Source organism: Geosmithia morbida, assembly GCF_012550715.1.
Source record: "Geosmithia morbida isolate 1262 chromosome Unknown scaffold_1, whole genome shotgun sequence".
NCBI classification, from domain to species: domain Eukaryota; kingdom Fungi; phylum Ascomycota; class Sordariomycetes; order Hypocreales; family Bionectriaceae; genus Geosmithia; species Geosmithia morbida.
In genome coordinates this window covers 812317-835601 of record NW_023336188.1, presented here as the reverse complement: position 1 = coordinate 835601, position 23285 = coordinate 812317, and the positions used below count along the sequence as shown (strand labels likewise).

The 23285-nt window shown below is 57.5% G+C and overlaps 7 protein-coding genes across 7 annotated transcripts; 4 read left to right on the top strand and 3 right to left on the bottom strand.

Annotated features, from left to right (window-relative positions):
- Window positions 1-846: 846 nt before the first annotated feature.
- GMORB2_1014 (S-(hydroxymethyl)glutathione dehydrogenase / alcohol dehydrogenase) lies at window positions 847-2400 on the bottom strand (the record flags this gene model as incomplete). The annotated part of the gene is made up of 5 exons (XM_035462997.1): window positions 847-1067; window positions 1143-1780; window positions 1866-2001; window positions 2065-2194; window positions 2380-2400. The coding sequence occupies 5 exons, from the start codon at window positions 2398-2400 to the stop codon at window positions 847-849; spliced, it is 1146 nt and encodes a 381-aa protein (XP_035324421.1).
- A 1686-nt stretch (window positions 2401-4086) lies between these two features.
- On the top strand, window positions 4087-7762 carry GMORB2_1013 (Nup85 Nucleoporin; the record flags this gene model as incomplete). The annotated part of the gene is made up of 2 exons (XM_035462996.1): window positions 4087-6687; window positions 6821-7762. The coding sequence occupies 2 exons, from the start codon at window positions 4087-4089 to the stop codon at window positions 7760-7762; spliced, it is 3543 nt and encodes a 1180-aa protein (XP_035324420.1).
- Window positions 7763-8742: 980 nt separating this feature from the next.
- Window positions 8743-11079, top strand: GMORB2_1012 (homoaconitase; the record flags this gene model as incomplete). The annotated part of the gene is made up of 1 exon (XM_035462995.1): window positions 8743-11079. One exon carries the CDS (start codon window positions 8743-8745, stop codon window positions 11077-11079), a length of 2337 nt encoding a protein of 778 aa, XP_035324419.1.
- Window positions 11080-16326: 5247 nt separating this feature from the next.
- Window positions 16327-19134, top strand: GMORB2_1011 (SCY1-like protein 1; the record flags this gene model as incomplete). Its single annotated transcript, XM_035462994.1, has 7 exons — window positions 16327-16449; window positions 16536-16673; window positions 16738-16887; window positions 16918-17064; window positions 17136-17512; window positions 17587-17881; window positions 17944-19134. 7 exons carry the CDS (start codon window positions 16327-16329, stop codon window positions 19132-19134), a joined length of 2421 nt encoding a protein of 806 aa, XP_035324418.1.
- Window positions 19135-19724: 590 nt separating this feature from the next.
- Window positions 19725-19994, top strand: GMORB2_1010 (Protein of unknown function (DUF2462); the record flags this gene model as incomplete). The annotated part of the gene is made up of 1 exon (XM_035462993.1): window positions 19725-19994. The coding sequence occupies one exon, from the start codon at window positions 19725-19727 to the stop codon at window positions 19992-19994; it is 270 nt and encodes an 89-aa protein (XP_035324417.1).
- Window positions 19995-20081: 87 nt separating this feature from the next.
- Window positions 20082-21981, bottom strand: GMORB2_1009 (Glutamate or tyrosine decarboxylase or a related PLP-dependent protein; the record flags this gene model as incomplete). Its single annotated transcript, XM_035462992.1, has 3 exons — window positions 20082-20684; window positions 20796-20917; window positions 21042-21981. 3 exons carry the CDS (start codon window positions 21979-21981, stop codon window positions 20082-20084), a joined length of 1665 nt encoding a protein of 554 aa, XP_035324416.1.
- A 547-nt stretch (window positions 21982-22528) lies between these two features.
- On the bottom strand, window positions 22529-23258 carry GMORB2_1008 (to cytochrome b5; the record flags this gene model as incomplete). Its single annotated transcript, XM_035462991.1, has 3 exons — window positions 22529-22686; window positions 22868-22955; window positions 23193-23258. The coding sequence occupies 3 exons, from the start codon at window positions 23256-23258 to the stop codon at window positions 22529-22531; spliced, it is 312 nt and encodes a 103-aa protein (XP_035324415.1).
- Window positions 23259-23285: the final 27 nt, after the last annotated feature.

The window sequence follows — 23285 nt, the reverse complement described above, 5'->3', positions numbered from 1 at the left end:
CTTCACGCTTCCCATCGAGATTGGAGGGAGTGATGAGGAAAACACCTTCTCTCTTTCCCCCCCGCCCTTGCTTGATGAGATTGAATGGCCAAGTCCGCGCCCAGCTCTTTGCTTCGCGGTCGAGAACCCGAGGACCCTGCATCGCGAGTGGGCCTATTACGCACCTGAATGGGACGGCGTTTGATTGGGCAGCGTCAAGACACGCCATTTTGTGTACTCCTATTCACTCGTATTACTATCCCACAGCTGCAACGACATGGAGAGCTGCCATTGTCAATCAAATAGGGGATTTTCCCCCTCCTTATTGGATTCAGCTCACTGGGATCCAAGAAGAATTCTTACGCCTAGTGTGTATCCAATCTGTAACTGTGACAAGTTATGTCGTCTCCAAGGTTCACGACAAACTTCACGGATATCCTCAGGCGAGATGCCGATACAGAGATGTAGGTGGAAGCAATGCTTCGGCATTACGAAAGCTCACCGAGGCAATCCTCGCGACCTGACGCATGCTATTATTACATATTACCTCTACTACTATTGGCATACTAGACCCTTCAGGTCTACAAGTAATACTCCGCACATTAGCAGCGGAAAAAACGTCACAGATGGGCCATCAGGGTTCACGGCGGGGATCAAGTAAAGCAGTATAAAGAACCAGCCCATCCGTGCGAATGCTTTCCTTTAATTTCATTTAATTTCGTCTGCATACATATCTCATGGCTACACTTGTGGGGGGGGGGGGGATCAAAGAACAAACTGTCCATTGTGCAGTTTTGTTTCTCCCTTCCATTATCTCATTTCAACGATTTTTTGTTCATTTCTTTTTCTTTTTTTTCTTGATTTCAATTACAGCTGGCGCATATCGACAACAGCGCGGATGCAGTCACCAGCCTTCATAGTCTCGAAAGCGTTGTTCATGGCGCCGAGAGTCTTACGATGGGTGATGAACTCGTCAACCTTGAGGGAGCCATTCAGGTAGTCGGTGACGAGACCGGGGAGCTGGGTGCGACCCTTGATACCACCAAAGGCGCAACCCTTCCACACACGGCCGGTAACAAGCTGGAATGCTGTATTGAGAGATACATGGTCAGTATTTGCGCGGAATTTCGAGGAAAGGGGAGGGAGAGGGGAATAAGACATACGGCGAGTGGAAATCTCCTGGCCAGCGGCAGCTACACCGATGATGATGCTCTGACCCCAACCCTTGTGGCAGGCCTCGAGAGCGGCACGCATGACGTTGACATTACCCGTGCAGTCAAAGGTGTAGTCGCAGCCACCGTCGGTCATCTCGATGAGCTTCTCCTGGATGCTCTGGCCCTTGAGCTCTGTGGGGTTGACAAAGTCGGTGGCGCCGAACTTCCTGGCCCACTCCTCCTTGGCCGGGTTGACGTCGACAATGATGATGCGGCTGGCCTTGTTGACGACGGCACCCTGGACGACGGACAGGCCGACGCAGCCGGCGCCGAAGACGGCGATCTGCGAGCCCTCCTCGACGTTGGCGGTCACGCGGGCGGCTCCGTAACCCGTGGTGATGCCGCAGCCCAGCAGGCATGTCCTGTCCATGGGAGCATCCTGCTGGACGGCCACGACCGAGATGTCGGCCAGGACGGTGTACTGCGAGAAGGTGGAGGTGCCCATGAAATGGAGCAGGTCCTTTCCCTTGCACTTGAAGCGGCTGGTGCCGTCGGGCATGACGCCCTTGCCCTGGGTGGCGCGGATCTTGCCGCACAGGTTGGTCTTGCCCGACTTGCAGAACTTGCACTCCTTGCACTCGGGGGTGCTGTGTTCTGGTTAGCCTCGGGAGTCAAGAGAAGCAAGATGAAGGCAAAACACCGCGAGAAAGGGAGACCAGGGGTGGAACATACTAGAGAGCGACGACGTGGTCACCGGGCTTCACGTTGGTGACGCCCTCGCCGACGGACTCGACGATACCAGCGCCCTCGTGTCCCAGGACGATGGGGAAGGCACCCTCCGGGTCCTTTCCGGACAGAGTGTAGGCATCTCGACTCGAATGTTAGCAAGGGGATGGATCTAGCAGGCAATCATGCGATGGAAAAGGCGTACCTGTGTGGCAGACGCCCGTGTAGTAGATCTCGACGCGAACCTCATGGGCCTTGGGAGGCGCCACCTCAATCTCCTCAATGCTCAGTTCCTTGCCGGCTTCCCAGGCGACGGCGGCCTTGCAGGTGATGGTCTAGACGAGCGAAGGAGAGCCAGTCAGTAGAATAACAAAAAAGGATGCCGAGGAGATTGTAGAGACCGCTGTCCACGAGGGAGAAAGTCGCATCCACACGCGTTACGTGTCTTGCGCTCGGGTTCTGGCCCCGGGTGAGGAGGGGCAAAGGAGGGGTGGGAGGGATGAGGGGCAGAAAAGCTTACCTTGCCTACGGTAGAAGCCATGGTCTTCTTTTCTTTATTCTTCGAACAGGAAAGGGAAAGAGTGATGGGATGTCGAGGTGGGTTCGGAGAATTATGAGAGAGCGATGAAGTCCTTCACGGAGAGGAAGAAACAAAAAAGGGAAAAAGGGCAGAGGCGGGGGAGGAGAAGAGTTGAAACTAATAGTCTTATAGAGCTTTGAAGAACTAGGTCAGGTCGGGGGGCTCGAAAAGAAGGCGTTAATTGTGACGACACACTCTCCGATCGCCGAACGACTCCGAGAAGGTTCCTTTTTGGGGGGTGTGCACTTGCCCGCCCTCTCCCCCCCCCCCCCCCCCCCCCTCCTTAGGTCGTTAGGTAGACGGAGAGAGGCTCCATCATTCAAGTCGTATAGCTCTTATGGCTGGCTCTCCCTCTATGATTACCCCGCCGGACATTGAGACCCCCGCTGCGGTTTACGGAAGCAATAGAAGAGGATAAGATTACCGGCCATGGCTTGGAGCCGCTTGACCCAATAGATGACATACGATGGTAAACATTACCCAGTTATCTCGTGACCGGAACTGAGTTGAAGATGCCGTACGTTGGAATTAACGTTGCTTTTGTTGTTGTTGTTGTTGTATATATATGATACTCTACTGCTCGTGCTTACGATTAGAGCGAAAAGGGTCGCCGTGGAGCGGAGACTACACTCTATATCATCATCGTAATTCCTTTCGCCTGCAAGCTCTTTACGGCAGTTGACTCACACAGATCTCTCAGAGATAATTCAATCCGAACTCTTTCGTCTCATGCACGATTATTATTACGTCTTGATCAATCTGCCTTATCAATGCCTAAATTTCTCCGTGAACATTTCCCGTATCCACAGGCCACAGCCACCTTCTTGCCTGGCTAGCGTTTTTGATTCGGAGAGATGTCGGGTTGTCATGGCGAGAAGGGCCGCGTGCTTCACAACCACGGATAATAGCCGTGATTGTTCGGCTGCTCCGTTGGGATATGTAAGCGGAGGTCCCCCCGTCAACGCATTGTGACAAGCTCCGTTTTCGCTGTTTCTTGGAATGAACTGCTTCGGTAACCGGCCAAGTGTATCCGGGCACTTTTCTTTTTCTCCTGATTTCTATATATCATCACATTTGGGTTATTGTTGCTGCTCGTCAATGTGAGCTTGTTCGCCACTTGCCGGTATGCACGATGATGTACCTTTATTTTCGGCTACAGGGTAACCACGGGTTAACTTCGGACCAACTTTTTTTCTTTTTGTGCAGCAGTAGCATTGTTTAGATGTGCAAAACATCGTGAGGTACGAGCTGTTTTGCGCCACAGTGCGCGTGCACATAATTCTCTCCCCCAGCTTGAAAGAAAATTATACACCAAAATACGCGTCACATTTGTTTCCCAGCCAAGTGCACCTGCATAAAAATTCCAGTCACCTCCTTGCAATACCTTTGGTCCGCCCCCCCCCCCACACTGTGTGACGCTTTTTCAGAACTGGTCCTCTTTTTATTGGGAGCATTTTTCTGGACTGGCCAGCAGGGACCTTGACCAATCTGGCCGCCGCGTTTGTCTTTATTTCCCTATTCGCCAGCCAGGCCATTGCGCGCCACAACAACAACATCGTCGGTAGGAGAAGAAGAGAAAGAGACCAAGACGACGACGAAGTCGCAACATCACCACTCGACTGGACCCACCCGCCTACGCCGCCCAGAATGGCGCACAGGTTCATCGTCCCTGACTCGAGCCCCCCGGGCAGCCCTGATCCCAGCAGCCTCTCGACCCCCGAGAAGACGCCCCAGATCCGTGGCCTGCCCCCCATGTTCGGCGAGCATCCCTCGACCACGCCCGCCGGTCCTCCGCCAGCTCCCCCCTCGCCAGCGCCCTCGTTCACACCCGCTGGCGCTCCCTCCGACTCGTACCTGGGCAGCTCCATCATGCGCGGTGTCACGGGGCCCCGGCAGCCCAGTTTTGGCTTCTCCACCGACAGCCCGGGCAGGAACCTCTTTGGTGGTGGTGGCCGCTTTGAATCGCCTGCCAATGCGCCTCTCGGACGGTCGATTCGCGGCGGTGCGAGCCATAGGCAGCCCTCCGGCCTGAGCAGACAGTTCAGCATGAGTGACGTGGCCCGGGAGCAGGGCGAGGAGGAGCTCGACGAGGACGCCGAGGGTGAGGAAGACGATCTATTCTCTGCCGCGCCCCCCGGCGGCCTCTTCCGCCCGTCACTGGGTCCTGGCCAGCTTGGTGGCCCTCCCGACGAGACCGATAATCAGATTGGCCGTCTGCTCGAAAAGGATATTGGATTTGGAGGCTTTGGTGATGGAGACGTTGAGGGAGATGAAGAGGATGATGATGAGGAGGAAGAAGAAGAAGAGGAGGAGGAGGAGGAAGACGACGGGCAAGACGGCAACACACCACGACACGACACATACAAGGGCGACGGCAACATGAATGACGGGTCTGATGGGCAGAGCGAGGACGATGCAGACATGTTCCTCAACATGCGCCACGACGACAGGCAATACGGACAACCGGCCCTCGGCGAGGAGGAGGATCTCATGATGCTGCACGCCCCGGCTGCCACCAACAAGGTCCGCAAGGAGGCCGAGGCCTTGCTGCGCCGGTCTTCTGCCCACCAGGGCCTGACCGCCAGGCAAAAGGGCTTCGAGTACGCTTCCATCGCCAAGGACATGTATAGCCATACCGAGGTGGCCCATCTGACGGAGCCCGCCAACATCATACTCAAGACCGAGGCGCTCGTCTGCCGACTGTACGACGAGGGCGTCGGGACCGAGGACGACGAAGAGAAGATGGACAACTCGCTGGCCAGCATCACCTTCCAGCTGGTCAAGCTCTGGACGAACCACGTGAGGTCTCTCGACCGACCGCGGGAGGAGGACATGGCCAACGTGGGCCCCGGCGTCGACGCCGACCCCTTCGAGAAGGCCGCCTACGTCGCACATCTTCTCCTCCGCTTACACCACACACGATACGAGGACGAGCCCGACGGAAGCAAGGTGCAGCCTCTTCCTGGAGTCCTGCTCAACTGGCTGCGGGACAGCGGCTACAACCCTTACCTGGACCAGGTGGGGGACGTCATCCGCCACCAGCCCAGTCCTGCCTGCCACAGCCTCTTCTGGCAGACGGTGCAGAACAGCCTGCTGCGGGGCGATGTGGAGGCGGCTACGCAGCTGCTGAGGAATGCCGGCTGGGAGCACGTACGCCGGGGCCCGAGCCGCGAGAAGGCATACGTGGGTCAGTCGCTGGAGAACGTGCAGCGGTTCGCGGCGGCCACATGCGAGACGCTCGAGCAGTGCCCCTCGCAGAGCGATGACTGGGACATCTTCAACAGCAGCTGGACGCTGTTCCGTATCCAGGCGCGCGGAACCCTGGACCGGATGATGCTGTTCGCCGAGGGCAGGGACCAGACGTTCCAGGACCCGATGAGCGGCGGCTACATGGCGGAGCAGCAGCAGCAGCAGCAGCAGCAGCAGCAGTCCATGTCGACCATGGCGCGCAAGGCGTCGTCCCAGCTCCCCTGGGACGTCTACGAGAACCTCCAGAACATCTACGGGATCCTTCTGGGCGACAGCGAGGCCATTGTGGGTACGGCGCAGGACTGGTGCGAGGCGACGATCGGTATGTTCTGCTGGTGGGACGACGGCAGCCCGCGCAGTAGTAACAAGGCGCTGCGGCTGACGCAGTCGCACAGCCTGCTCGGGTCGACGTCAGCCTCGCGCAGTAACGACGAGTACCTGGAGCGCCTGACCAATTCGTTCCACATGGTGCTCCAGTCGGACCTGAGCCCCAACGCCCTGAACCCCGTCGAGGTGGCTGTCGCGTCCGTCTTCGAGGCCAACGTCGAGGGCGTCATCGGCCTCCTGCGCACGTGGTCGCTGCCGGTGGCCTGCTCCGTGGCAGAGGTGGCATCCCTGGGCCAGTGGCTCCCCCCCCCCGAGCCGTCGGCGGCGCGCGACCTCCAGCCGTTCGACTCGCTCGACATGGATGACCTGGCCGTGCTCAACATCACGCAGCCCGGGTCGGACGAGCTGCTGGGCATGAAGGACGACACGCTCGAGAGGTACGCCCGCGAGCTGGCGGGCATCGAGCAGCTGTCGCCGCAGCGAGAGGGCTGGGAGATGGCCATCGAGGTCCTGGGCCGCATGGACAGGCCCGAGAAGTCGGAGGAGATCGTCGGCGAGCTGCTCAAGGACATGCTCGACAGGCTGGACGAGAACTCGGCCGAGACGGTGGACAAGATGTGGAGGATCCTGAACGACCTCGGCATGATAGCTTTCGCCGAAGAGACGGCAGAGGTGAGTCTCCCCACCCAGCACTCTCTTTTCCTACACCGTCGGCTGCAAGGTGCAGAGGATGGAGGGGGGGGGGGGAAGAGAAGACGGGGAGAGAGACGGAAGATGAAGTCCCGGATGCTAACCAAGATGGCAGACATTCGCCGACACCCTCTCCAACGAATCACACAGGTACGGCGAGGCACTGTGGTACTATGCGCTGTCGCACCGGACGGACAAGGTGCGCGAGGTTCTCAACCTGCTCATCTCGTACTCGCTGGTGCAGTCGACGGCCTATCCGGCCGACCGGGAGCTGGACGGTGAGCTCCGCAACCTGCTGGAGCGACGGTCGCAGACGCTGGAGCGCCGGGCCAAGCAGGACCTCGAGGCCGCGCAGCTCCTGGGCCGCATGCTGAGCGGGTACGCGACGCTGCGCAAGTTCTACCAGCTCCGCGACGAGCTCAAGGCCGACGGCAACGACGGCAGGAACGTGGCTCCCGTCAAAGCCTCCAAGCTCCGCAAGCAGGCGGCTCTGGCCCTCGTGGCCGTCATCTCGAGCGCGGACGACAACATCCGCGGCGGCCTGTACGACGAGGCGCGCGACGCCGTGGTGAGCGAGGATTTCCTGCTGGCTCTGCTGGGGGAGGCCACAGTCTTCGTCAGCAGCCACCACCAGAAGTCGACGTCGCCGGCCCTGACCCTCGACCAGATGGACATCGTCCTCAAGGCAATCGAGGACCTGCAGACGGTCGGATCGCGCGTCTACTCTGCCAGCGAGGACTTCTTCAACCTCGTTCTCTCGTCGGCCCAGGGGCTCAAGGGATCGACGCCCGCAGACCTGATGACGAAGTCTACAAGCTCCCTCAGCGGGAGCAGCTACGCCATGATGAGCGGGACTTCCATGCTGGCCAGCCACATGCTGAAGTCTACCATGGGCGGCAGCGCCGGCGGCAGCAAGGTACAGAGGGGATGGGACTGGAGGAAGGCGTTTACCGCGAGCACAACGGCTGATGATGTCCTGAGAAGACTGCGTCTCGGACTGGCCAAGGATCTGGCGGGGCTGTGGCTCGAGGATGCAGATGGCGTTGCTGTGTATTGATCTCTCCCTCTCTTCTTCTCTTCTTCTCTTTTTATTCCCCGTACTTTTTCTCTTCTCCTCTATAAGTCTTTGCTCTATTACTAGACCGGCGAGTCAGAAGAAGGAAAAGAAGAAAAAGATGAAGGATGCTTGTTGGCGGTTGGAGGAGATGGAGGATAGATACACACACACACACACACACACACACACACACACAAACATACACATACATGGGTTTGTGGTATTCTGTAATCATATGAAGAGCTCCATGATCTCTCTCGTCTCTACAATTGATTGATCGTCACTATGAAGGGAAGGGGAAAAACGCAGGGATGGTGAGAAGGGAGAGAAGAGTAAAGAATATAAGAATCTTCTGAAATAGATAAAAACATACCCCGTAACGACGAAAACCGATGGCGTAATAATATAATACATACAAACTGACCCTACATCCCCTATCCCTGTATTTTAGTTGACCTGACCCCTCTACGGAGTACGGATAGGCAGGGTCGGTTATTAGTCAGAGCACTCAGACGGATGAGGTACCGATCATGTCGTGACCGCCCCGCAGAGGAGCCAATCCAAAGTGGTCAATTGCCAAGCGGCAGAAAAAGAAAAAAAGAAAGAAAAAAACGGCAGAAAAATTTCCCCTTAGTGGATGACACAGAAAAATCTTGCCGACAACGCAGCAATTGATGGTGATCCGTCCTCTTTCTCTTCCCTCCTTCTCCATACCTTTCTCTCTACCTGCACAAGGCGTCACTTAGGCACCATGGCACAACTCCATGCTGCTGGGCGCTCTGGCGGTGCCATGGCGGTGATTATCTCCATTCTCCATGCACTTTTTTATTTTATTTCTCCCGCTTCTTGCCATGTGCAATTACTAATGGGACTGATTCCATATATAGCGTGCATTGCGTAATGGCGCCGGCCTCGGAGGTCAACAACAACAACAACAACAACAACAACTACGACGACGACTGCTGGGAGGAACAGCGAGCATGAGACGAGCCTTTTCAACGGTGCAGTCGTCGTCGCTGCCGCCCCGGTACGAGAAGCTCTTCAACAAGTACACCGAGGTGCGACGAGTCCTCGGGCCGCAGCGGCGGCTGACGCTGGCCGAGAAGATCCTGTACAGCCACCTGGACAACGTGGAGGAGTCGCTCCTGAGCGGGACCGACAACGGGCGCAGCATCCGCGGCCAGGCAAACCTGCGGCTCAAGCCGGACCGCGCCAACATGCAGGACGCGTCGGCGCAGATGGCGCTGCTGCAGTTCATGTCGTGCAACCTGGAGCGGCCGGCCATCCCGGCGAGCATCCACTGCGACCACCTGATTGTGGGCTCCAAGGGAGCCGAGGATGATCTGGCGGCCGGGATCCAGGCCAACAGCGAGGTCTTCGACTTCCTCGAGTCGGCGGCCCGCAAGTTCGGCATGGACTTCTGGCCTCCCGGCGCGGGCATCATCCACCAGACCGTGCTGGAGAACTACGCGCTCCCGGGGCTGATGATGCTGGGCACGGACAGCCACTCGCCAAACGCGGGCGGCATGTGCACCATCACCATCGGCGTGGGAGGCGCCGACGCCGTCGAGGCGCTCGTCGGTGCCCCCTGGGAGCTCAAGGCTCCCAAGATGCTGGGCGTCGAGCTGACGGGCAGGCTGAACGACTGGGTGGCGCCCAAGGACGTCATCCTCCGCCTGGCCGGCGAGCTGACGGTCCGTGGCGGCACGGGCTCCATCATCGAATACTTCGGTCCCGGCGTCAACACCCTCAGCTGCACCGGCATGGCCACCATGTGCAACATGGGCGCCGAGGTGGGCGCTACCACGTCCATCTTCCCCTACACGAAGGCGTCGGCGCGCTACCTCGAGTCGACCGGGCGCACGCAGGAGGCCCGTAACGCCGAGGCCCTGCAGGCCTTCCCCGGCGCCGGCGCCAACGAGGACGCCCACTTCCGCTTCTCGGCCGACGAGGGCGCCGAGTACGACCGCGTGATCCGCATCAACCTGTCGGAGCTGGAGCCGCACATCAACGGCCCTTTCACGCCGGACCTGGCCACGCCGCTGTCCGTCTTCAAGGACGCCGTCAAGGAGAACGAGTGGCCGGAGAAGCTGTCGGCCGGTCTCATTGGTAGCTGCACCAACAGCTCGTACGAGGACATGACGCGCGTCGAGAGCCTCCTCAAGCAGGCGGCCGACGCGGGGCTCAAGCCCGTGGCCGACTTCTACGTCACGCCCGGCAGCGAGCAGATCCGCGCCACGCTGGAGCGCGACGGCACGCTCGAGACCATCGAGGGCGCCGGCGGCATCGTCCTGTCCAACGCCTGCGGGCCGTGCATCGGCCAGTGGAAGCGCCAGGACGACGTCAAGCGCGGCACGTCCAACGCCATCCTGACGTCGTACAACCGCAACTTCCGCGGCCGCAACGACGGCAACCCCGACACCATGAACTTCCTGGCGTCGCCCGAGGTCGTGACGGCCATGGCCTTTGCCGGCACCACCACCTTCAACCCCGTCACCGACGCCATCAAGACCCCCTCGGGCGAGGAATTCCGCTTCTCCCCCCCTCACGGCCTCGAGGGCCCCGCCACCCCCTTCGAGTCGGGCGAGCCCTCGCTCGGGGTCCTGTCGCAGGAGCCCGACCCGTCGGCCCAGATCGCCATCTCCCCCTCGTCCGACCGCCTCGCCTTCCTCGACCCGTTCGAGCCCTTCCCGGACTCAGACCTCTCGGGCCTCAGGGTCCTGGTCAAGATCACCGGCAAGTGCACGACCGACACCATCTCCGCGGCCGGCCCCTGGCTCAAGTACAAGGGCCACCTGCCCAACATCAGCACCAACACGCTCAACACGGCCGTCAACGCCGAGACGGGCGAGGTCAACGCCGCCTACGACCTCGACGGCTCCCAGCACACGATCCCCGAGCTCGCCCAGATCTGGAAGGACCGCGACCAGCCGTGGATCGTCGTCGCCGAGCACAACTACGGCGAGGGCTCCGCCCGCGAGCACGCCGCCCTCCAGCCCCGCTACCTCGGCGCCCGCGTCGTCCTCGTCAAGTCCTTTGCCCGCATCCACGAGACCAACCTCAAGAAGCAGGGCGTCGTCCCCCTGACCTTTGCCGACGAGGCCGACTACGACCGCATCAGCGCTGGCGACGAGGTCGCCACCGTCGGCCTGCTCGACATGCTCAAGAACGGCGGCGACGGTGCCGTGCAGATCAAGGTCACGAAGCGCCATACCGGAGAGGAGTTCCTCGTCCCTACCAAGCACGCCGTCTCCAAGGACCAGGCTGGCTTCATCCTCGCCGGCAGTGCCCTCAATCTCCTCTCCAAGGGACTGTAAATCCTTGCTTTTCTACCAAAGGAGTAGTTATGAAAAGAAGTTCCAATATGCGCACTTTTTTTTTCCAACTTTTTTTCTCTATCTCTCGTCTCTTCTGTATATAATAAGATATATATACAGATCATATCTGGATGTATCATTGGCGTTTTATTTAAGAAACAAAAAAAAAAAGACTCTTGTTGGATAGGAAAAGGGACTTGGTGGAAAAAGTAAAAATGAGAAGCAAAGAAAAATCTTCGAAAAAATCGATTCTGTCCAAAATGCACTACATCAACACTGAAAGAAGAAAAAAAGAAGAAACGAAGAAAAAAAGTTGCTCGTAATGTTTAACGTATATTTCCTATACCCAGTAACCAACATATACGGCATATATGTATATGTAAATACATAGCCTTCCTCCGTTGCTCATACCAAAAAACTCCCATTGCTCATCCTTAAAAAACAAGGCTCCTATTCCTCTCTCGAAACCTCCCATGTCCAAGACTTCCATATCTACTTCTTGGGCGGATTATCCTTGCTTCCCTGCAGTCCTTGTTGACGCATCTCAGCAAGCAATCTCTCCGCTTGCTGCTCCGCCACCTCAAGTGCAAGCTCCTTGAGCCGTTTGCGCGCTTCGCTGTCGCTCTCTTTGAATATGATGTCCCTGTAATTCGGCCTCTGCTGGCTCCGTACCCTCTTGCTGATGCCGTTCATTGTTGTCTTTGTTGTTGTTATTGTTGCTCGTGACTTCGTCATCCTCTTCCTGGCCTCGCTCTTCAATCTCCTTTCCCTTTGACGAGATGCCCAGTCGCTACGGAAGCGTGCGCACGCCTTGGCCCATGCCGCGTTCTCCCTGACGTCGGACGGGAGCAGGTCCTCGGGAACATGGCCAAAGTGGTGGCTTTCGAGGGTAGACCCCACGCTCCTGGGAACCGGATCCAGCCTGGTGGGGAATAGTCCTCGGGACCTGGCCGTCTCCCGCCGCTCATGTGCTTCCCTATCCAGCGCACGCAACCACCGCTGGCGCTGAACCACCTTGCCGAACCACTTCTTGCGAGATGGTCGCCGCTGTATCTCGGCGGCTTTCCAACGGTGCCACTCTTCTGTTCGGGAATGTACCATCTGAATGGCAGGGTCCGCGTAAGTAAACACGCGACCACGGCCTGAAGGTTGAAAGCCTTGAGCGTGGAGGGCGCTCACTGTCACCCCAGGAGGGGGTGCCGAGGCACCTTCTTGGGCGTATATCTGTGAGTCGAATGCTGCGGAATCGAACGTGCCGGTTGCCGCGTCCCGCCCCAGGTCTTGCAGTGAGATCAGTAGCATTCTCCCCCACCCAACGGTCCTGGTTTGCTGCGCCTCTCTCTGCAGATGATATGGAGCGGGCGAATTCTGCCTTGTATCGCCTTGGTCCTTGTCAGGGGAGCTCGACGGGGGTGTCCGTGGCGTCCTTGCTGCCAGTGGGCTGACTTGTGCCACTCTATCGGTAGTGAGAGCATTGCTCTTATGGGTAGTTGGAAACAAGGTATTTGGGAGCAGCTCTGCCTCTCCGTTTTGCAGCGGCAACCCCACCTTCCTCCCGATGGAATCAACCGCAATGGGTTTCTTTGCTGATGCGACCTCTGCGGGCCCATAGGCTTGACGTGCATCCGTTCTGCTTGTACCGTGTGGAGACAGCCCTTTACTGCTGAAGTTTACCTCCCGCACCACGGGCGAAGGAGGTCCCCGGAGAGGAGAATGGGTGGCAGGAGCTGTCGGGTCGGTGCTCGCCGCTGTTTGCTGTCCTCCCACGTCAACATGCGATCCGACCATGGACGTTGCTAACGCCGCGGAGCCGAGCGCGGTTCTCGGGAGAGGCCGTACATCCGGGCTTCCAGTTAAGTCAATAAAGATGGTCGTCCGAGATGGGGATGCCGTCTCGGACTCCTCGCTGGCGTTTCTTCCTCTTGATACAGATCCAGGACCGTCACTTCGTACGCCGTGAAAGCAATTCTCTGCTGGAGGTGGACGGGCGTCACCGGTCGTATATGGTTCTTCGAGACTACCGGGCCTCCCCAGAGGAGGGTTGGACTGGGGGCCATAGGTCTTGGCGGCAGAAGAAGGAGCTGCTGGAGAGAAGGTCTTCGAAAGAAGGGTGAAGACATTCTCGGTCCTCTTCATCATCCGGTGGCCATCGCTCTTTCGGCGGTCAGAGGCTCCCAGGGGAGATGAAGAGACGGGATTGGTACATGGTGTGCCATTCGGGCCTCGGGCTTGACGTCGGCTGCACGGGTCTTCCTCGGCTGCGTCGGGGAAAGACGCAGAATTTGAGTAGGTCCTGACCCGTATCTCGGTGCCTTGATGGCTCATGTCCGCTTATGGCCTTTTATCGCGGATGTCAGAAATGGGCTCCTGGGGCATTGCATGTGCCAGGCACAGAGGCCTGGAGCAGAGACAGGGAGATTCAGGGCATGCAGTGGATGTCTCCCCTCTCAGCAACTAACTCATCTGGTTAGCCATCGGATGCGAACCAAGAGATGAGCCAGGGGCGCAGGCAGAAAGAACGAGAGCGTCGATTTCAGATCTTTTCAGTTTTCTATAAGTTTTTCCGTCATTCTCGGAACAGCAGCGGTTACGACGACCCCTTGCTGCCTTGCCTGATTCCGGCGGGAGGCAGAAGCCGTTCCCGGTGTCTGCCGCGGCCTTTGGTCTGGGCCCGTCGAAGAAGCTGGAGCGCAGACTCCGTTGTGTGGCAGTGTTACCAGTAATGTGTTCCAGAGAAGGGGAGCCCCTCCACCCCCTAGAGCATCCCATGAAGAGGCGAAGCGCCTGGGAGTCTGGGGGTTTCGGGAACCGCTGAGGGCGATGGATAGACAGGCATGGTGGGCAGAAGAGGTCGGGGTTCCCAGAGGGTTCCGTCATGTCAGACCTTTTACCATGGGTTCATCATAGAGACGCGCAGGTGGTGCGTGTAGGCAGAGAGAAGCAGTCGAAGGAGGGCTGAGCAGCTTGTTCCTCACCTGGTGATATAGTAGTATACTGGTAGCTAGACTCTAGCTGTACCGGGGGCGTTTCATGCCTCTAGCCAGGGCTTTGCGCCAGAGACGGTGGCGTGGTCACAGGCAGCCGTAGCGTTGGTGACGAGGTGGGCTGTCGGTTGGCTTCGCGGTGCCTGATCACACGGTAAGAGAGGAGAGGCCCGAGGAAGATGGTGGCAATGGTGAGCAGCAAACCCGATGACAGCAAGATCGAGTCACGGGAACGGAGAGAGCAGCGAAGAGCGAAGATCAGAGGAAGAAAGACGAGAGTGAAATAGAGATGTTCCAAGCAGCAGATGAAGACGCGCCGAGCTAGCGGCGAACAAGATGTGTGAAGGATAGGGAGGGCAGTTGATGGGGATGGTGAGAACGGGTGTGTGAGATGGTGCGTGTGATGGGGGGTGACGGGCAAAATTTGGCCGCGCGCGTCGCATGGAGTGTTTTGGCAGAGGGCAAGGTATCACTACGACGAGTAGGGAGCACTCGGTGCAGCTGCTCGGTACAGGTGCGCCTGAGCGGTAGAGGCTACAGTGACGTACCGGGCACTGTCGCGTCGCGGAGCACAGGGGAGCCGCAGGCCTGCAGGCGCCAAAGATTATGGGCTGCCCGGCCCGCTAAGCTCCAGCGAGATACCGGCGGGTGACGGTGAGCACGTACATGTACGTGCTCCGTACGGTGGCATGTAACGGTAGCAGTGATCATCTAGTTGATACCGATGCTCACAGCACACATCAGCTCCTCAGTGTTGACATATACAGCTGCAGAGCAGTGCAGAGCAGATGGGATCTCTCCAGCGAATGCGATCAGAGCAGGGCGGCCCGGGGAGGGATACGTATTCTGTATGCATATGTGGTGATGCGGCGCGCGCGCCACCTGCCAACTTCCATGACAGCCAATGGTCATAAGCGTAGCCTGGCACTCCGGTTGGTTGGATGCGCTACGCCCATGCTATTGCCAGCTGCACCTGTGCCGTACGGGATATTGGGTAATTACAGGAAGGACAGTCGTCCGTGCCGAGTATGATCATCAAGAGCAGAGAAGATGGGAGAAGCGGGGGAGAAGAGAAGTGGAAGACGAACATTTCGATCGACTACATATGCGCTCATCCTGACTTCTTGCCGTCTCGGGGGTCTTGACATGCCGATATGGTGGTCAGCCAGAGTTGCCTCACCTAGGCCCTTGCTCCCTTACAAGTTGCAGCCGCGACGGCTTGCATTGTAGGAGCCACTACCAGCTACATGTCACCTAGCACCTACATCTATAGTAAAACTGCTCTATAGAGACGTCGCTATAGTTCTACATGTACGATAGTAGGCGAGATCCGTCACGATGGGGGCGAGTGCGCGTCACACTTTTCTTTTTCTCACTCGAGAGGTAAGTTGTGTGCTGTTGGCTGTCAATTCTCAGTCTCTACCATCTCGTCGAACTTGACACTCTTGTATGATAAGTCGTCAAATTCAGCTTACCTAAGCTACGTACGATGGTGCTATGACACTTAAGCTTCTTGCCTGACTCTTCTTTCTCTGGTCCCTGGCAGGTTTTACGACAATGCCGGCAGTGCCACGAGCTTCGCGTTTCTAGGGGTGGGGGGACATCTAGGTGCTGTAAGACGGCGATATTCGACGGTTATCGCCACAGAAGGCAATCGTTATAGAGCAGTATTATCACGACAGCCTGTAGATGAGCGGCCTCCATTGCTGCGGTAGTGTTACAGCGCCGTCGCTGCTATCCTGCGTACACTGCCGCCTGGCCATCATGGCTGTGGCGGGGGTGCCTGCCCGCTGAGGCACTTGACTACCCGCCTGAGAGTACGGGACGTTATGAGCACCATTCCTACCCGTAATGCTGCCAGTGAAGCACCATACATCCCGTCCTGCTTCCCATCGATGCTCTCTGTTCATACTCCAGACTAATTGACCACGACCAACTATCCCCGCGGGGCATGCTGGCAGCTCCGACAACATCAAAACATTACTACTCGACGCGCACGAACAAACAGACCAACACACACACACACACACACACACACACACACCACACTCGCAAGCACTCCCTCTGCAACCTGCCGTCAAGGCTGCAGTGCAGCATTGATAACAACGACCACCAGCTGCCTCTGCCCCTCTTGCGCCTACCTGCTTCGCATATCGTCCCAGTCCCAGACCAGGTGATCTCCTCGGCCCACCAGTTTCGACGACACGCTCCGTATACCTCTGCGAGGTTTCACCCGCCACCAGCCTCCGCTCTCCCAGCCGTCATGGACTTCTTAAAGTCAGCCATGGCTTCGGCCATGGCTTCGGGCCCCCCCTTTCCCTACTCGTTCGGCGATCGCGTCGACGTCGACAACTCTGTCTGGGCTCTACACAACGGCACCAAGAAGGTACAACACCTCCTACATACTACTACTATATCTGACTACCTTCTGCTGTGGAGAGAGAAAACTTGCTGACCGCCTCCCTACCGCAGGACGACGGCTCAAACTGCAGCATCTTCTCCTTCGACATCAGTCCGAACCGCTCTCGTCTGCCCCTGGCCAAGAATGCCCTCAGGAAGATGCGCACCTTGCGCCATCCTGGTGTCATCAAGGTGCTGGACACTGTCGAGGTCCGTTCCCCCGCGCTCTTCTCCGCTTCGTTCGACCGGCCACGCTGACGGGTGCTTCTTCTAGACCGAATCGTACATATATATTGCTACCGAGCGCGTCGTCCCTCTGCGCTGGCACGTCCGCCGTAAGAGCTTGAGTCAGGAGACGATAAAATGGGGCCTCCACGGGATTGCCGTACGCGATACCCGAACATGGTCACCCTATTGCCCGGTAGTACGCTTACTGACTGAACTGGTCGACTAGCGGACTATAAGTTTCATCAACGGCGACGCCTCTTCGATACACGGTAGCCTCAGGGTGAGCTCAGTCTACACCTCTGAGAGCGGCGAATGGAAACTCGGCGGCTTTGAGGTCTTGAGCAGCGTCAAGGACGACGAGTCTGCCATCTACGTGCGTTACGCTCCCCCCCTCCCTCCATCAACAGACCCACGAGCCTTGGCATGGTCTGACGTGCCATATAGACATATGGGAGCCTCGTCCCCGACTCGGCCCGTTACTCCCCGCCCGAAGTTGCACAGAACGGCTGGGATTCCATCAAGAAGAACCCCATACACGCGGTCGACGCATACAACTACGCCATTCTGATATATGAGGCTTTCAATGGCGAGTTTGCCGGCAACACGGGGCAGCCGGCCCAGACCAAGGGCATCCCGCCCACCATGCACGCCGGCTACCGGCGTCTGTGCAACGCCAACCCCAAGGCACGCATCAGTGTTAGCAACTTCCTCGAGCAAGGGATCCGGCACAAATCCTTCTTCGACAGCCCTCTGATCAAGTTGACCGAGGGGATCGACAGTCTCGGTGTGAAAACGCCCGAGGAGAGGGAGCAGTTTCTCGTGTAAGCGAACCCTTCCCTTACCTTGTACCTCTTCACCAGACGTGTAGCAAACTGACAGAGCATGCTCTCCCCAGAGATCTCGGCCAGATCACCAAAGACTTTCCTGAGGAGTTCCTGACGATGAAGGTCCTTCCGGAACTCATGAAGTCTGTCGAGTTTGGCGATGGTGGCCCCAATGCCCTAAAGATTGCCTTGAAGACCTCGGCAAAGCTTTCTGGAGACGACTACGATACACGCATGGTACCCTTCATCGTTCGCCTGTTTTCGAACCCAGACAGGGCTATCCGCGCCTGCCTGCTAGATGACCTGAATGTCATGATTGACCGTCTGCCCCAAAAAGTGGTCAATGACAAGATCTTTCCGCAAATGGTTAGTCTGCAGGCACTGTCTTGGCCTCCACCGACACTCGTAAGCTGACTCGGACTATCTAGGTCGCTGGGTTTACTGATGCCGCACCTCTTGTTCGTGAGCTGACGGTGAAGTCGGTACTCGTCATCATCACCAAACTGTCTGACCGCACCATCAATGGCGACCTCCTCAGACAGCTGGCGAAGACGGCCAACGATGAGCAGCCCGGAATCCGCACCAACACTACCATCTGTCTGGGAAAGATTGCCAAGAACCTCGGAGACTCATCGCGGTCCAAGGTGTTGATCGCCGCTTTCACGCGCTCCCTGAGGGACCCGTTTGTCCACGCCAGGAATGCCGCCCTGATGGCATTGGGGGCCACGGTAGAGTGCTTTTCGGACGAGGACTGCGCCGGAAAGATCCTCCCGGCTGTGTGCCCCATGCTCCTAGACAGGGAGAGGTTGATCCGGGATTCGGCCAACCGCTCAATGGAGGTCTACCTCCAGAGGGTCCGCAAGGCGGCCTCTGGTCTGCCCGACACCGCCGCGACGGCATCCCCGGGGGCTAGTGCCGGAGTCGCATCCGGGGCCGCGTCCCCCCGCATGGCGACGCCGCAGGCCAACGAAGGCCCCGGATGGACAGGCTGGGCCATATCATCCTTCACGAACAAGCTCTCCTCCGCCGCCGGGGACATGCAGACGTCGGGGGCCAACGGTTCAGCGGTCCCGACGACGCCAAGCAGCGTGCCCACGCCCACCATGTCTCCCGGTCCCGACTCGAAGAGGCCGGCAACGGCACAGCTGGCCTCGTCATCGGCATCGTCGCTCCATCGCCAGGCCGTCTCGTCGCCCCGCATACAATCTCCCAACCCTGCGTCTGTGGCGCGAGAATTCTTTCCCGACGCGGCAACGCCGCCCGACGCCGACGACGGTGGCGATTCGTGGGGTGGCATGGCAGACGACGACGGCTTCTCCGACAACGGCCCTTCGTCCGCAGGCCAGAAGGCAGCGGCACGCGCAGAGGCATCTGCCACGCCGTTTGAAGAGGGTGAGCCGGACTTCGCATCGTGGCTGGCCGAACGGTCGCAGAAGAAGTCAGGCCCAAAGGCAAAGGCACTGCCCAAGGGGCTATCAAAGTCATCGTCGTCCACAACGGCAGCGGCCAGGAAGCCTGCTGTCAGTAAGCCGGCGTCGAAACCGGTTGTGGCCAAGAAGATTGATTTGAAGCCCAAGGAAACGGATGACGATGACGCCTGGGGAGACGGGTGGGACTGAATATCTTGTCCTCTTTTTTTGCTTCCCCCTCGATCTTGTTTTGATGAGCCATGCATGATGAATGGGAGTCTTGTACGGTGCATAGCGTACGCTTGTGCGGCTGATCTTATTTGGTGCTTGTGAGATGGACTATAGATTCTGCCATGTAGGAACTCTCAGAGGCTACTATTTATGAATAGAAGATGTTCAATCTAGGGCTTGTAAAATTAATCACGAGTATATATAGAGTAGTAGTAGTAATAGTAGTAGTAGTTCTATCCTGGATGAAGCCGGTGGTGAGAATGCAGTGATGATAATGCTGCAGCAACGATATTTGTGGAGCCGCTGACCGCAGCTTTTTTTTCTGCCATTTCTACCAGAAAAGAGCACACAGAATCTTATCTCTTTTCCCTCTTTTTTCTCCCCCACCATCATTTCAACGCCAACACACGGTCTTATTTTTTCTTCTTCTTTTCAGCGACACAACAAATAACGTATTGTCTTGGAGAGAAAAAGGCTCGAGTTGTATACGAAAAACCAACCGCTTTCTTCCACTCTGATCAAAACACAAACGATAACGACCAAAAAATCAAAAGAGGAATAAAAAAGAGATGGTCCAAGGAGCTCTCAAAAAGTCAAAGCCGGCGGCGGCCAAGGTGACACACTCCAAGAGGCAAGCCTCGAAAGTTCACAAGAGCACCAGCAACAAGAAGAGCAGCGCCGCCATCGAAAAGACGCATCGCAAATTCCTGTCTGGCATGGCGGCCAAGACCGAGGCTCTCCTCGGCGAGAGGGCCGGTCACCTCGAGCTGATCGGCAAGGGGAAGAAGGGCAAGGACAAGAGGGCTACTGTCAAGGGTGGATCGAAGAAGTTTGGTTGATCTTCGATCGTCCTGGAGAGAGAAGGGAGGGGAATGGGGTGGGGTGGGGTGGGGGAGTTGGAAGGTTGGAGGGAAGGAAGAATCGATCTATTCGTGTGATGTTACACCGCGGGAACGATCACCCCGCCCCTCGAGAGCGACGTCCTCGAGGATAGACGTGACCACGTCGAAATCCGCGTCCGCATCAACCTTCCAGCTCGACACGGCGATGCGAGCGGCCTTTTCGCCCCGCCACGACGTCCCGCTGACGTACATGCTCCTCGTGGCGTTGATCCTCTCGACCAGCACGTCGTTGACGCGGGCGTCGCGTGCGCGGAACAGGACGATGATGAAGATCTGGTCGATGGCATCACCATCACCGTCACCGTCACCCTGTGTTTCCGCTCCGTCAGGGGCGTCGGGGAGAAGGTCGTAATGCTCCGACACCTGGATGTACGACGCCAGACGCCGGGACAGCCGCACCATGCTGGTCACGTACCCCGACAGACCGGCCCTGCCCTCGGACAGGAGGACAGCGTACAGCGGCAGCGCACGGAACCGCCGGCTGTTCTCGAGACCGACATTGAGGGGCGACGGGATCGAGGACGGCGCGTCCGCTGAGGCGCTGAGGAGGTAGGCTGCATTGCCGTTGGTGCACACGGCCTGGAGGGTGGATAGGGACCGGGTGAAGAAGATGCCGCAGTCGTATGGCTATACATGCAGAGTCAGGTGACTAGTCTTTCCTTACGATGCGAATAGAAAATCGAAGAAGGGTTGGGAGGAGGCCGAATAGACAAGAAAATGGACGGAAATATAGCATACCACGTTGAGAACCTTGTGTGCGTCAATGGTGATACTGTCTGCCAATTCCAACCCTTCAACCTGCTTCTTAAGTGTCGCGAACTCATGCGAGTCGGGCAGGAGACGAGCAAAGATGCCAAAAGCTGTGCGGTCCGTCGTAATCAGCTATAGCCTGACTCTTACTCTTTCTTTTCTTCTCTTTACAAGGCATGAAAACTACGGGGGGGGGGGGGAAGAAGGAAGGAAAGCGAGAGAGAGAGAGCTCACCGGCATCAACGTGGATCCAAGCACCATACTTGTCAGCCAAGGCTCTGAGACGGGGCATATCGCGCACCGCATACCGTCCCGTGTTGACCTCACCCGCGCTGACAGATATGATGGACGCAACGGCCGGCCTGGCAAGATGGTCCTCCACAGCGTCGAGGTCGAGGATCCACGGCTCATCCCGGCTGATGCCCAGCTCCTTGACGGACCGCCTCCCCAGGCCGACGATGCTCGCCGCCTTGGACAGGGAACTGTGCCCCCCGCTGGTGAGGACCTGGAACTCCCGGATGCCCTTTCTGGAGCAAGCCTCCAGGATACCCAGTTCGCCTATACCACCACCATCACCACCAGCAGTGCTGCCGTTGCCGCTGCCGCTGCCGCTGCCGCTGCCGTCGGCGACGACAGCCTCCCTCCCGCAGGCCAGACCGAGCATGTTGCAGGCCGTGGCACCAGTCGTGATGGTCCTACCCGGGAAGGCGGCGGCGTCGAGGCCGACCAGCCGCGCCGCCATCTCCAGGGCGCTGTCCTCCACAGCGGTAGCGGCCGTCTGGGAGGGGAGGTGGACCTGGACGTTCTGGTCGATGCGGCCGACCAGGCCGTCGGCCCACTGGCCCACGGGGAGGGCGCCGCCCGTGACGAAGCCGTAGTACCGTCCGCTCTGGGCCTGGCCCGTCATGGCCGGGAGGATATCCCGCGTTATGTGGCTGACCACGTCGGCGGCCGGCCGGCCGGCCAGGTAGTCTGGCGACGAGGGGGAGGGGAGGGACGATTCGGCGGCGGCGATGGCCGACGGCGGGGGTAGCGGCAGCCTGACACCCAAATCCGACCCAGGCCTTTCGCCGCTGCGGCTGCGGTGGTGGTGAGACCGGGTGATGGCTTCTAGTAGGGCGGTCTGCGCCTCAGGGGACAGGAGTGTGGTGTCGATATCCATGGGTCTCGTCATGGTCGCCGTCATCTCCCTCTTCCTCAAAAGAAATTCCAATATATATTAGCCCTCTTTGTGAGGGGATGAGTCCATGAAAGCTGTATGATGACCCCCTCCCCCCCCTCCCGGGTTAGTTAGTGTTGAGTCAGATTGACCCCGCTGTAGGCAAGAGAAACATGGTCAAGCCACCACTCAGATGATACCCCCATGTTGGATTCTCCTTTCTCTCTCTCTCTCTCTCTCTCTCTCTCCCTCACTCACTCTCTTACTAATCCCCCCCCCGATCTGTAGCGCGCCCACCGTAGTAAGCAAAGAATCTACCTGGAAGAAAGACAATGTATATATGTATGTATATATATTATAAATAAATAAAAAAATTGAGTAAAAGTAAACACAAGGCTGCTGTATATTCGGACACATTGGAAATCATCTCACCGAGACGTAATCTCTCCCCCGCCCAGATCATATCTGGTCATCAGTGCACTCGCTCACTCACTGCCTGTCCTAGAATGTTTGCGCTGCGACGATACGATCATCTCTTTCCCTGCTTCCCCTACATCACGGTTCAAAGCTTGGGTGCCTCCTCGACCGTTCCGACCTTGAGCTTCTCACCATATCTCTTGAGGACGTGCTCATTGTGGTACTTCCAAAACTGCTTGGTAGCATTCTTTCCCGACACGCGCTTGAGGATCTTGGAGCCACCGGGATGCTCGTCGAGGAATTCTACAGAGAAAGAAAAGGGAAGAAGAAGAAGAAAGAACAAATTAGTCAACCGTCCTCTCTTTCTTCTCTCTCTCTCTCTCTTCCTCGTCTCTATCAATCGATACAAGGGAAAGTATGGATGTAGAGGGGGGGAAAAAAAGGAGGGGGAAGAGAAAGGGAAGAAAGGAAAAGAAAAACTAACGGGTCACGTCAAAGACGTCATTCTCGACAATTAACCAGAAACCATTCTCCTCATTCTTGTGCTTGGCAACCTCGACCGTGGAAAATGTCTGAGCCATGATGTCGAATACCCTCGGGTGGGGAGTTTATATATTTTAATGCGAAATCGTGCTCAAGGAAAGAGGAAGTTTCGACTAGAGAAAAAGACAGAATTTCGTTTGGTGAAATGGCTTGTCAGTCTTCGTGTGGTTGTTGCTGTATGTTGTGCGTGCGTGTGTGTGTGTGTGTGTGTGTGTGTGTGTGTGTGTGTGTGTGTTTCGAGTGTTGAAAGGAAGAAGAGAACCAACAGGATCGGTAGAAAGTGAACCGAGAAATATTAAGATTCTGGGGGAGGAGGTTAAGGTAACTAACATGAGCCTACCTCGGCATCTTTTTTTTTT